This window comes from Lathamus discolor, chromosome 3, assembly GCF_037157495.1.
Source record: "Lathamus discolor isolate bLatDis1 chromosome 3, bLatDis1.hap1, whole genome shotgun sequence".
NCBI lineage: Eukaryota > Metazoa > Chordata > Aves > Psittaciformes > Psittacidae > Lathamus > Lathamus discolor.
In genome coordinates, this window is record NC_088886.1 from 82,190,138 (window position 1) to 82,204,918 (window position 14,781).

Here is a 14,781-nt window from a genome sequence, read left to right on the forward strand (position 1 = left end):
GAGGGCTTCCTCTTGGATTATCTTTTGTTTTATCCCTGGATTATCTTTTGTTTGCTCAGAATGAGGGACAGAATAAGCCAAATAGGGACCTCTGGAGTTCTGCTTTTGTATAAGCACCTCTCTGCAGGAGAATGGTTATGTTCTCTGTTTTAAATGTAAGGCATTGCCTTTTTCTTTTCTTTCCTTTCCTCTGAAGCACAAAGTAACCATCCTGGCCACACAAGCACATACATATACATGCATACACACAAAACCCCAGGGTTTCTGTGTCAGGGCAGACAATATTTTTAGCAGAAATCTAAAGAAATGCATTCAGTGATTACAACTACTCAGGTCTCTTTCAAACCTTTGTTAAGTATCCATACTCCTCCCTTTACACATTATCCCTGCGTACGTAGGATTTTTTCTTTGGCAGCCAACTCAGTCACTGCAGTCAAGAGATACATTCTTGCAATCATCTAATGCATTTTCTGCTCTTCAGCTGAATCTGTAGATGCTGGAAAATATTTATTAGTATGTTAAGAGTGCTGGGGATTGTGCACTGTTCAGCTCTGTGCACATACCGTCTGCGTGTGGTGGCAGGAGACAGATTGGTCTTTGCCCTCCCAGTCAGTTGGTGCAGGCATGTGACAGTGACTGTTCTTTGGGCCTGCTCTGCCATACCACTATTTTCCCTTCTTTTGTCATTCACAGATCTCTCTACTACCTCAAGCAAACACTGAAACATGTGCCTGAGTCTGTCCTCAGTTATTTAGGCAGGCTTTTAATATTAAAGATGCTCCTTTTTGAGCTGGGGTTCTTAGCTAGAGAACAGTTTCTCTGTATTTGAACTGCCACCTTTTATTGCACACACCATTATTGACAGGAGTGGTTACTCTCTCAGACATCTGACTTGCTAAACGTTAGGAAGACCTTTGGAGCTCTTTTAACAACACTGACATAGCACAAAACATATGCCTGTTGTTCAGAAGTGAAGGCCATACCTTGGCAATCTGAGCATGAAAGCAAAGAAGGGGAACATTGTGGATACAGTCTGGCTACAGTTCCCTTCCCAAGCTGTTTTCAGATGCGTTCGTGTCTCTGACCTTCTGGTTGACATCGAAAGGGTATTAATGTCCTCTGTGTACCAGTCAGTTTTAAAACAAAAGAGATAAGATGTGATTCTCTTCTCCTGCTGTCCCAGCCGTATTCCAACATCATGCAACCCTCAGATCACATTGTTAGTAAACTACCACTGTTTTGAGTAGCACCACATGTACTGCAAATGGTGTGTGGTTTGGGGCGCAGGGGAAAAATGAGAATCAGTTAAAGTGGTGCAGAAAGCAGTGTACAAGTCCATACTGCCTTCCAGGCACCATGGGTGTGCTGGCTATTAGCATTCCCCAGGAATTTTGCTCTTCAGAAACAAAAGCGAGCCTTATGTTCCTCACACAGTGCAAGCACTCAGCAGTCAAAGGGGAAGAGCATGACAGGGTAGTGGCAATTGCTTGTTCTACATAAATATGTGTTTAGGAGATAGGATCTTAGTGCCAGACTATTGCAGTTTATATTCCTCTGTATGTGTATGTGTACATGTGCACACAGTTTCCTTTTTGACACACTTAGCTGGAATGAACACATCCCACAGTGGAGAATCCACAGCTGGTAAGAGAGATGGCTGAGCAATATATTTACTTCTCAGTGTAGTTACCTTCCCTCTTTCTCCTTCAGAGGCTTCAGTGCCAAGCAGTGCTGTGTTGCTAAGGAGATAAAGCAAGAAGAGAAAGGAAGGAATCGTGTTTAGGAGTAGGGAATTTACGTCTCATGCATCACTGTATGACTTTCAGAATTAGGGTATCTTACTCTACTATAAGCTGTCCTTGCTGGAAGAGCTGGACTGGGAGAGGGATTACAAGTGAAGACTGTGATGGGCCCATGTGCCATGGTCTGAAATTGGAAGAGGTATAGAGCCAGAGGTGTGGAGCAGGTTTGTCTGTCTTATGGTTGGGGCTGGAGACCAGCAAGCTGGTGTTTCCTAGTTTGTGAAGAAGGGAGTTTCCCTTGACAGCTTATCTTATGGAGCCTCTTCCACTGCTGCCTCTGGTCCCAGAAGTTAAAAAAAATGTGTCCACTTATGAGTAGCTTTTTTTGTTAGTGTGATTTAGATACTGTTTTACTGCTAAAAATAAATACCCACATCCACCAGCCTTACCAAGAGATAGAACTAACCAAATTAATCAGCAGGAGAATGTGAAGAATTAGTATTGTACCTTTTTATTAGCTATAAACTAGCAAATATGGAACTATTTTATTAGCTATAAACATTTTCTAGGGCTGAAAAACATACTGGATGCTAATACTGTGGTTACCGCTGTGAAGCAGTCTTGCTGTGCTGTGACTCAGCATTCTTTTTTCCTGAGTTGCATCTATGACAGAGACAGTCAGGGAGGAAAAGCCATGCTTGGGTGGTGGTCTTATGACTAGTCCTAGACTGAAGTGCCAGCTGGTGCATGTCTTTTTGGCAGCCGCTCAAGCTGTTGTTTTGTTTTGCCAGCCCTTGTAGCCAGAGCATGCTGCTTTCTCAGTTTAGACTCACGAGAGGGATGTTGGTCCAAGGGTATATTTTGGCACCCTAGGGCTAGAGAATTCTAGCTGTGCTGAGCCTGCTGTGTTGAAAGCCAAGTGTCCGTTGTCAGATTCACATCTGTCTTGCTGTGCTTCATGCAGGAGCTTGCAGGAATGCAGCCCCCATCCTATTTTGAAGGCTTTCTTTTTAATTTTCACCACTCTGAAGGTATTAACCCCCTTGTAAGCCACTACAAAGCAGTAGAGAACAGCTGACTTGAGCAGAGCTATGCTCATCTGCAGAAGATGAATATCTGGCTTTTATTGCAAAAGTTGCCTTCTTGTGAGGTTTCTTTGTCTTAAAAATGTACCTCTTGGTCACTCATCTCTGCATGTAGATGCAGATAGATTGCCCATCAGGGCAGTACTGCCAGCAGGACAGAAAAGATCCCCTAACTATTTAAAATCTCTTCATTATAGTGCTTTTCTTTCTCAGCATTTCTCTGCTTAGGGTGTTTATCCTCTGGGTGTTTGCCTTTAGACGGAGTGTTCTTTTTTATCTTTGGTATTTGGCTTTTTTTTTACTGAGTAGTTAAATTCATTCTTTTACCACCTTCTTCTTGAAAAATATGGAATACTCAACTAAAAACTATTTTTTGAAAGTACATTTAGTGCCCATATATGTGTGGTCCACATTCTCACAATAAGCCATCTGGGTGTTCTTCAGGCCAGTATTGGCTTTTTTATACTCTAACTCTATGGGACAGTAAGTGAAAAGACATTCAAGGTAAGTCAGTTCTGGAAGGAGATTTTCTTGGTGGCCTCGGAGCCTACAAAACCAGTTTACTCAAAAGCCAAAGATACGTGGGGTTTTGTGTGATACTTAGGATAGGTATTTTTTGCTATTACTAAGAATAAATAAGCCAGTGCCTTGTGGCTTAGGGTGCAAAGAAGGCAAACCAGGATTTGCAAGGAGCTTGTGAACCTTCCATTTTTTAGTGCTCAACTTGGAAGTATCGAGTACAAGTTTAATTTCTGAGAGTGTCTGAGTCCTGCTGCTCTGACAGGCAGCCTCCAGGTTAGGGCTTTGGGGTAGGCAGACAGAACTACTCCTCACTTACCCTGTGGTTTGCTCTTTGGTGCTGTACATATCTGTAATGACACTGCGGTGGTAGTTGTGACATGAGTTGGTGCTTTCAATCCCTTTCTAATGGGTATAAAAGTTGAAAAAATATTCTTGCTTACTGGCGGTCTTGATAAAATAGAGTATATATTGAATGTCAGGGAAGGAGAGTTCTTGTCTTCCTGAGAACATATTCCCCTGATCACTGTGACAATATCTTGGTGGTGTGAAGTGCCTGGATATGGGCTGCTGTTCCTGCTGCTGTGAGTGCCCTGCAGCATGTCTGTTACAAGGCAGCTGGTTTAGAATAGTAATTCCTGGTTAACTCTTTCTGGGGTTGGTCTTCTCCAGGAGCAAGTGTGGTTTTTATTGAATATCTTAACCCACTTCCCAAGTGGATTAAGTAATTTCAGAAGAAGGCAATTGTAAGCCTTTAGAGAGGGAGTTAATCAAGAATACAGGCTTTGTTTCAGATTCATACCCTACCTTATTCTCAATTAACTGCATGTTTGGACCAGCCCTAAATCCGAACTAGTTCTCTAGGGTTCCTGCTCTAAGTCTGTCTGATCAGCATCCATCTACATGTTCAGAGTGTCAAAACATTACACTTTCATATGAGATGGAGAAAAATAGCTTTGTGGATAAAGAATAGAAGTTGAAAGCTGAACTCCTAGCTTTTGTTTTCTTTTGTTTTCTTTTGTTTTGTTCAGCCAGACTTCATGTGTGATTTACAATTTCCTTGCCTTCTCTGTCTTTCAATTTTCACTCTTACAAAATAGGCATAATACCTTATCTTCTCCCAACATCCTTCAAGGAGATAGCATTCATCAACATCCACATATTACCACCCAGATTCCCAGCAGAGAGAGAGTATGTAGCCTGTCAGATTATCACCTTCCAAACTCTGAACCAGCTTTCCTTTCAGTTTGGAGTTAGAAATGAGAATTCAGCTTTCAAATCTGGCATCATGCTTCAATGCTTGTTGTAGGTTCTGGGCAGTTGAGAAAGCTGGTGGTTTTATTTTAAACTGGTCTTGCTGAGTGAAAACTGTGAACAAAACTGACTTGGTTTATTTCTTTGGTTTTTATATGCACACACACGCTAATACTAAATATTTGATTTTGTACTACAGGTGAGCACTCTTCCTTGATATTTGACTCGGTGAAAGCAGAGAGAGGGAGAGGAAAAGAGAAAGGAGGAGAGTAGTCTATTTAGCCACCAAAGAGCCAGGATAGTTGGCCATTTGTTGTCACAGAGGTCAATCACACAGAGTTTGGTGGTGATCCATGGATAATCTGAAGAGTGCCTCTAAACTTGGATATGTATTTCCTCCTGTACATAATGAAGAAGGAACAGGAACCCTGTTTTCCCAAATCCTGTATTTATGTCATTTCCCACTTGCTTTATTTTGCAGGTGTTTTTCCAGGTCTGATCACCTTGCCCTGCACATGAAAAGACACATCTAAATACCAGTCAGCTTGGCACAGATGTCATCTGAGCTCAGTGTTGTGAGATGAAAGTGGGACTCAAGATTCAACGCGCTACCTTGCAGGAGACGAGAACTTGATCATGTGTAATCCTCTGTATAGAGACCACACGCTCACACTGTCATGCACCCGATTATACTTCAATACGTACATCAGTTCTTCATGCCTTGCCCCAGCTGGATGGGTGAAGATGCAGGCGAGGAAATGGTATAGAGGTGAAGTCAATGAGGAGAAACAATTGCTTACAGTGCTTCGTCCCTTGGATTTGTTTCCTGGCTTTGCCAATGGAAATCAAAGAACACAGAGGAGACTTCCCTGCAGGTGGACGGCAGTAGGAGGGGCTTATTTAACTTGCTTCTCAATGCAACTCAATAGGAGAATATGTCGTCTTGAAGTTGCATATTTGTAGCACTAACTTTCTTTTTAAATAGATGGGGGGGAACAATGACCTAGAAAACCAAATCCCAGTTTGGTAGCCAAAATTAACCTCTTGGTTCAATTGTTCTTTGTCTCAGAATTCCTAATGTTCAATGCGTCAGACTTCTCAAAGACACTTTGACCTGTCATGGTTTTGGTTCTTCTTCCTAGAACTGAGCTGTTGAGATCCTTTTAAGTCAATACCAGTGGCCTTAATGGCAGTAGACTGTGGAGTGACACTTGTGACACAAATATCCTCTTTTTTGGCCTGAGTTTATGTAGACTTCACGGAGGACTGTATTTTTGTTGGTTGTTTTTGTTTTAATTTTTGTTTTGGCTATTGCACAACATATGCACTAGGGACTCTGGAAGCTGCTGCCATGATGGCTAAGTGGCCAAGGGATAAACCCCAGAGAAACAGCACCTGATGTCTCTGTAGGCCTCACCTTATTGCCATAGCTAGGACTTCTTGTTTCTTTGTTGAACAAAAAACTTTAAAAGCTTATTTGGAAGCTTAAACATATTTTCTCTTTTCTTCACAAACAAGTGATCTTCAGAACTCCTTGTCTCCACCTGGATATCCGTCTGGGACTGGCCACACAGGCATGACTACAGGATTCCTTCCACATCATGTGAGCATGTTAGCCACAACCCACAGTGACTTAGCAATGAATTATGTTGCTTTTTCTTGCTGTTCTTCTATTAACCAATCTAAAACATTGGACTTTCGTTTGTGTAAAGAGTACCTGCCAACGTTTTAATTTAAAGCTAATGTTTGTTGAGCATCTTACACACAAAAAAAAATCAAGCCAAAAACCCTACTCCAGTCATTGAGTGGGAAATCGAGAACCTCTTCCAAGTACAATGGCTTCATTCAGCATTAGCCTTTTAAAGAAATTAACAAAGTCCTCCTTTTCCATTCATCAAGTTGATGCTGTAGTCCACTCCTATCTGAGAAAGTGTAATAGTGTGAACGGTGAAGGAAGGTTTGGATTTTACACACAGCAGTGAGGCTTTCCAAATGATTGGTCTAAAGTATTACTAACTTAGAGGTCCATTTTGGCCTACTGTGTGAACCATCAAGAAGTGGAGGTCTCATGCTTACCCTTCAGTCCTATTGCTAATTCGATTTTGTTGGCTCAAAGAGGATTGAAGTCTTCATTGCAAAAGAAAAACAAAAAATGTATCTCACCATAACTTGCATTTCACACTATTTGGCACTGGCCCTGACTCCAAAGACTGCATTTAGGACCATAAAAATGGCCTATGCAAGCAGGCAGGTGGTCATTTGGTTGTATATTTTGTATATTCTGGGACCCATCCCTGCAAGATGTGTCTAGAAATGAAACAAAATGGCGTGTGGTCCACAAATGGTTGCTGCTCTTTTATGCTGTATTAGCCAACTGCCCTTCTTTGACTGTTTTGACGCATTGACTGTTAAATATTTCCCTTAATTTATGTTCGGGGAGGTAAAACTGTACTCTTAGGGGGAAAAAAGAAGAAACAGGAAAATCAATAGATGTTTAAGAGCTGTCACCAGGATCCTTGGCACTTGAATTCTCAGTGTTTTCTTAGAATCATAGAGTCATAGAATGGTTTGGGTTGGAAGGGACCTTAAAGATCATCTACTTCCAACCATCCTGCCATGGGCAGGGACACCTCCGCAAGACCAAAGCCCCACCTAACCTGGCCTTGAACACTTCCAGGGATGGGGCATCCACAACTTCTAGGGGCAACCTGTTCCAGTGTCTTACCGCCCTCACAGTGCAATCTCAAGCTTTGCAACCTTCGGTTCCAGTGAGAGATTGAATTTACTCGAAAGATGCTGGTTTTCTTCACAGTTTTCACAAAACACTGTGACTGTCAATTGAACACTTCGGGGACAGGGGGGAAATACGATGTCTGGCCCATATGGCAAGAAATATGGACCAAAATCTAACCATCTTTTGGGGACAATGATGTAACATTCATGAGAGAGAGAGAGAGTGAAAGATAGAAAAGAAAGGAAGACAGAAAGAACAAAAATTGAGTTTATTCCAAAGATTTTAAACTAACTATACTCTATATGTGTATATATATATGCATATATATATATGTATACATTTAAAAATTGCAGAGCACTGCTTGCTGACAATCTCGTATTTCTCTGTATTTGCATACTTTTTAATGGCCATTCCACCCAGCTGTTCCACTGGGACTGAGGGCCCTACAATCCAATTTGTGTTGGAATATATAGAGCATCCTGCCAGATGTCTAATGGGAACTGAGACCTCAGCTGTGTGAAACTGTAGAGCATCCAGTCAGTGTATTAGATTAAAAAGGATAAGAGAATCCTACAATTTCATTACTGTAGTGTCCGAAAGTGTGTGCTCTCAAACCCACCACTATGATAATCATTGGCTGTCAACCTGTATAAATATCCTCGTTTGACCTCTGAACACACCTGCCTTTAGACACGCTGTCAGTAGTCTACAAACCTTAATTATTAAGTGACAGTTTAAGTACCAGGCTCTATTTAAAACTAAAAAAATCAAGCAAGACTCTTTATTTACTTCCAGTCGTCATTTATGGTCTTGTTGACATCTTATTTAAATATGGCAGAACAAGGGCCCCATGGAAAAAAACATGCTGAAATGTCTGATTATTTTGTTCTAGAGGCAGACCTACATCTAAATCGTGGATCCAAATAGCCTAAAAGCATAGCTAAAAGGGGAATAAGAGACTTAACCACATTTCAGATTTTTCAGGCTCTCTCTGTAGTAGGTCTTGAAATCTGATGCCAAATTTTGAGCTTTAGGAACATCTCTTCTGCTTGTAAAGGGAGATATTTTTCATTTGTATACATGGTGTACTCAGCCAGTCTCTAGACTTCAGGTTTTGGGTGTAAGTGTCTTAGTCATTAGTGAGTTTTTGAACTATACCTGGTATTTTGTAGAAGGAGTCTCCGTTTTGGAAAGGCATAATTAGGATTCATCATCCCAGGATTCATTTTTCACAATGACAAGATTTGTTTCTTCACAGATATTTTAAGATGTGCACTTCAAACTTGTGTCATCTGTTATAGCTAGATTCTTTTTGGGCCTGTGTCTCCTTGCTAAGGTTGTCCTCTCTTCATAAACTATGAGTAGAAACAGACTAATGAGGAAAGACTAATCCTCTCTGTAAGGCTTTTTGGAAGCAAACCCAGAAACAGATGATCTGGTGACAGTTGAGGACTGAGTTATCCAGCTGTAGAAAGGAGAAGCTTTACCTTGTTTCCTTCATGCTATATTTATGCCTATTTGCAAAAGAGAAGCCATTATAAGAAAGTCACATTGTCATTTCCAAGGCCATGGAACTTCAGGGTGAGAACAAATTGAGACAAAAGTCTCTGAAAATAGTGTACATAGAGGAAGCAACTGAAGCAAATGTGAGGTTTTGTGAGTAGATAAATACTATTTTGGAGCAGAGCAGTCAATGATAGAATCATGCAGGTGGGAAGGGGCCTCCAGAAACTGTCTTGGCCAACCTCCAGCTAGAGCTGGTTGCTCAAGGCCATATCCAGCTGAGTTTTAAATATCCCAAAGGATGGACATTCTACCACCTTTTTCTACAAGCTCATCCAATATTTTATTACCTTCATGGTAAAATTAAAAAAAGAAATCTAAAGTCCATGTTTCAGGTAGGAATTTTTAATGTTCCAACTTGTTTTCATTGCCTCGTCCAGTGTGCACCTTCAAGAAGAGTCTGGCTTCTTCTCTGCACCCTCTGTTAGGTACCTGTAGACAGCAATAAGATCTACCCTCACCTTTCTCTTCATAAGGTTGAACCATGTCTTTCAGCCTCTCTTCATCCATCATGTGGTCCAGAACATGATCTCCGTGGTGGCTGTCTGCTAGACTTTCTCCAATATGTCAGTAATTTTCTTGTAATGGGGAGACCAAAACCAGACAGGATATTCCAGATTAAGATGTGCTTCATGTGTTACAATGTTGATAAAATTTATTTTGGATTCTTCAATTATCTAATTGAGACAAGTTATACTCTAAGATAAGTTTCTATTTTTAAACGGGCGTATGAAAAACTTCAGTTAGGAAGCACCAGTATAAAGATTTTTCTAATCAGATTTGCTGAATTTGTGTATAAAAATATGCTTGTAGAAATACACTTTTTATGCTGCCAGCTTGAGGCTTGGCAAGCAAAATTCTGTTTTTCCAATATAATCATTGCTGGTTTACCTTAAATTAAAAAAATTTATTGTTTCACTCATACTATATCAAATACAAAGACAAATGATGCTGTATTTTAGTCACTTTTTAGACCAAAACACCACTTCAGTGCATCTTTGTTCTGTTTCCTTTTCCTCTTAGGAGATGAAGAGCAATCTAAACTATGACATGTATTTTATAAAGATTAGACTAACAGAAAGGGCATTCCAGAGTCCGGAGTATTTTTCATTATCCCAGAGTTGTTCTTTTTCAGAACAGTAGCCAGTACTCAGTCTAGGAAGTTGCATTAGCTGGATAAATTGGCAAAAGAGGAAGAGAACGGATGAACTGAAATCCTAGACTCTTTCAGTGTTTTGGACAATGCTCTGAGCAGTCTGATCTAACTAAACTGTTTTTATACAGAGGGTTGAATTAGGTGACCTCCAGAGGTACCTTCCAACATTAATTTTTCTGTGTTTCTGTGATTCATTTCAGAGTTCTCAGTGATGAATGTGTACTGGTTCTAGTTTTTCCCAGTCTTGTGCTGGTGGATCAGACTGTAGGACAGATCTTTAGGGTTTCTTACAAACTTTCATCCTCATTAAACTTTATAAGGCTTCTTCATGAGTAAGACTTACAGAGGAGGAAATCTTTAAAGAAAAACCAAAACCCTTAGCAAACCAGACTGAAGCAATATTATACCATGAGATGTGTCACAGCTGCAGGGACCAACCAGATAGTATGAAAACAAGGTTGCTAGCGTAGAAACCCATGTGATGTCTCAAAGATGGTTTCCAGGACCTGAAATCTAACCCAATATATATTTCTACAAAGGTTAACCTTTTTTTTATTATTATTAATTCATATTTTCCTCAGACTTTTTGGAATTGGGTTTACTGGTGTGTTGTGGTTTTTTTAGGCTAGCACATTTTCACTTAATATGTGGAAAGAACTGACCAAACACAGAGGGGGAAGAAGAACCAGAACCCAGGAGGAGCCCCGGGAGGTCCTTGCTTCTGGAACTGTTTGAACTTTAGTAGTACAAAGATAATTACTCACCAGGGTGTGTGGCTAAAATGGAGTTGATCCATATGATAGTTACAGTGACGGAGTGTATCTGATCTGTGACCTTCCTGTTATCTACAGGGTCAGGCTTTTTTCCTTTTTTTTACCTGGCTCTAGACAACTTGGGCTTTTTAGCTGTCTGTAACACACATAATATATTTATCTGCATACAAAAGAGGTCATAATTGGTGCTTTTGACAAAACTGATGAAAATCCAACTTGCTTAAGTGTTTCCTCTTCTCTGCCTGTTCCCTTAATGTATGTCAAAATCTTTACATTAAAAAAAAAAAAAGAAAGAAAAAAAAAAGGAGGAAGATTTTGTAAATAATTTAATGTTACTAGGCCAGCACCCAGTGGATCAAGGGCTTTTATTCTTGATTTCATTCAAGACTTGGCACATCCTATCATTCCATCCAGTAAGACTGTTTTTAAGCTTTCATATCTTGGGTGACGCCTCTAACCCAACACTCTTTGGAAGTACTTTTTGCTGGTTTCAGATAGAATTGCACTTGCAAAGATCCCCACATACAAAGAATAAAAAACAATGTGTGATAATAGCTCTATTTAACTCTGTATTGAAAAATTTTAGTTATTTCCTCACAAGATACTTCAACTACTCATTAACAAGTCTTGCCTGTCTTTCACTAGCATTAAATCTACTCCTTCTTGAATGATGATTTCCAGACCAAGCTTGGATGTTCCTCCTTTTGTCACTTTTGTGTCTCTTTTCATTAGTAGTTTAGGGATGACTACTGCAGTCTTTCTCCTCCTCAGCTCTACACTGGCTTCAGTGGCAAGAATTAGCACTGTAAGATCTGTAGGATCTGGCCCACCAGGTACTAAGATCTGTCTCGTAAAGCTGAGACTTTCCTCCTCCCTTAGAGGAAAATGTCCAAAACGTGCTCGTCTATATAAGTTATATATATAATGATATAATTATATATATGAATTATATACATAAAAATGTGGAGATGGGAGGTAGGCTGCCTTTATCACCTCAAGAATGGGTTTCCCTACCTGAAAACTTTCAAACGCAGGCGTCGTTTTTCAAACAGGGTTTTATAGTTTTCCTTAATGCTTGTTTATGGCATTTTTGGTGTAATAATTGAAGTTGGAACTCTTTGCGATTTTCAAAATGAAAGCTTTGATGATTTTTTTTAAGTGCTTTGATCCTAACTTCTGTATACTGCCAGAAAACAGGTTCTCCGCCCTGTTTCTGTGTGGGTGTGGATGTACAACAGTGTACTATATATACCTACACAGAAGAGGAAACTGAGCTACTGACTTACAGTTTGTAGTAGCCAACCGTGCCTATTGCTTTGATTTGGGAGGGCACTTGCTGTTGCCACTGCATTTTAGGACTCATGTCGGCTTCTCTAGGAAAAGTTTTCAACAGTGCTGGGAGATACATGTTGCTGTGTACTGCAGATGAATAGGCTGCAAATTTGGAGTTGGGAGGGGAGGTGGAAACGAGGAGGATGAGGGCTTAGCATGTACACACTAAAAGTGAACTAGAATGGACAGAAAGGTAACAAGTTTAGCCTTTTTTGTTAGGCTCTCGGGGAAATGAAAAGCTAACACACAGTTCCTGGAAGGCCTGATGGCCGAAGGGCTGATCCTGATATTTTGCAACATACATTTTACCCGTCGATCTGTATTTTAAACCCCAGGCCTGTCAGATTCTGGAAGTAGATCAAAACACTGGTTTAAACACTACTTTGTTACCAAGGCCATGTCTCTACCAGGGAAGTTGCCCTAAGTTAAATTACCAGTCAAGTTAAAATCACTTTGTAGCTGCACTTATTACTTGATTGCCTGGATTGACTTTGCATTGGCATCCTATGCAGTTAAGCTGAAGTGTAAGAAATCCTTCAACCCGTTAAGATACCTCTACAGGAAGGTTCTTGCACCAATTTAAGTACCTAAACCACAGTGCAGCTTTTCTCTTAGAAACAAGGCCTTAGTTTAGCATGGCTACTCATCTAGTTGAAAAATAATAATGCAGGCTGAGATTTTCATTCCTTGCTTTGCCAAGTGACCTGTTTTCTTTCTTGTCCTTTGGAACCTTTCTTGCTCTGTACTTACTACATGTTATGTTTTTGTTTGGGGGATTTATTTCTTTTTGTTTAGCAACAACACAAAAAAGTATGAATGCTCCCTATTTAAAAAGAAAAAAAAAAAAAAAGAAAACAACATTGCTTGAAGGACTTTCATTTTGCACTATAATTTTTCTTTTACCAGATGTGTCTGACAAGTGCATTTTGGAGATGCCCTCGGTCACGTTCTCTCAGGCCTACTCTGGTATTTCTAATATATCACAGAAGTACCCAATCTTGTAGCCCTCAGTTCTGCCTTTTTTTGACATTTTATTTTTTTTAAGCTTTTTATATATATATATATATAAATATATTACTTTGTCAGTTTTTTTGCTGTACAAAAAGTCTTAAGATTTAAAAATATTATTTGTATTATATGATGGTGGTATGTTAATGTTACAAAATTATTAATGAAGAAAAAATTTATTTTTGTTACTGGTCTGTTTCATAATTCTTTTTTAAATTGGTATATTGTAAGATATCTATGCAAAAATGTTATGTGACGCATTTTTATTTAAGAATGTAATATGTGTAATAAACAGTAGAATGTGTTTGGCCCGACAGTGTTTAGTGTGCCTTGTATATTATTTCTTTGTGGAAACTTCTCTGAACAGGCGTTTGAATATCATTTACGCTGTGGTTCTGTAAGCAGTTATTGACATCAGTTTTGAGTATGCTTAACTTATAAGAATGACATTTTTTGATTTAAATAATTTCCTGGGTTTCATGTATTTTATAACAGTTCGAGTATTGCTTATATTCATGCCATATCACATGTTGCTTTTGGAAAAGATGGTCAAGAAGGACGTTCTTATTCTTAAAAGCTGACTACATTTGGCTTGTAATGGTGCTTCTGTCGGAGTCGATGACTTCTGTTACTTGACAGTTTACACTGGTTGAAGATTTCCACCACTGTTATTTTTGCAGAAGACCCAGAGAACACTTGGATTGCATTTTCCATGCCTAGCTTTAAAACATAGGTCAGTCAGTGGTCAAAATAGGACTAGACTTTGAGGCTCCTGAGCACTAGTGTTATGCTCTAGTCCATGTATCAGGCTGTCTCACAGGAGTGCAGTATTGCTCGCTTTCCCCCGCCTCTGTCATTTAGTCTCCCTCTTTAATGCCTGAAAAATTGCAAGCACAATTGAATCCACCTGAATGCTCAAGCACTAAAAATGTATTTAAGCAGTAAAAACAGTCATTCTGGGCACAATTACTTTGCAGTGTCATGGCATAAAAGGAAATTACTTTTTCAAGTCAGGCTGGTATCCCTTTAGGTTTTTGCTGTCTTGTGCTCACACACTGCACAATCTCAATAAGCTTTGCATGTGAACATCCTATAGAGCTCATTGATGCCAACTTGCTAGGTTTTATTTCTGGGACAGCATGCCTCACTTGCCCTGTTGGAAGATGTGCTGGGACTGTTTGTGTCAGACAGGTGGAAGGTAGGATACCCCTCCTGACATCTAGCTGTAGAAACCAAATGACCACTCTGACCTCCTCATTTATACTCCCTCTGTAGCTGATGAAGAGAGACACATCCAGAGGTGAGTCACTCCTTGGGAGGAGTTGAATGCAAAGGAGCTGAGGTGATGTCAAGCATTTCTGGAAAGCCACATGGTAAGCTGGAAGACAAAAGATCAGTGATACCCCTGGTGGCTCTGGTCATTCAGGTTGTACCAGATGTTTGATGATGGACATAATAGTGTCTGGGTGTATGTTAAAAAACAGCTTTTGAGCACTGGAAAAGGGCTCAGCACAGGTCAACATTTTGGGCTTGTGTTCCAGATGGCCAAAACTGCACAGTGCTCTTGTCTGCTTCAGTGGGGCAGTGACATCTTGGGGAATCTTGGTGTCACAGA

At 40.0% G+C, this 14,781-nt stretch overlaps 1 protein-coding gene across 2 annotated transcripts in view; it reads left to right on the forward strand.

The window, feature by feature from the left end:
* The window catches only part of KLF7 (KLF transcription factor 7), a 64,072-nt gene extending 50,590 nt beyond the window's left edge, over positions 1-13,482 (forward strand). The window contains exons 4-5 of one of the 2 annotated variants that reach the window (XR_010610664.1): positions 5,082-5,475; positions 6,119-13,482. Coding sequence is in view for 1 of the 2 variants with exons in the window: in XM_065670103.1 (XP_065526175.1) it covers positions 5,082-5,133 (52 nt within the window). In the remaining variant the exon portion in view is untranslated. Of the gene's footprint in view, positions 1-5,081 lie in introns of both variants that reach the window. The other variant, XM_065670103.1, reaches the window with a different exon arrangement.
* The last annotated feature ends 1,299 nt before the right edge of the window (positions 13,483-14,781 follow it).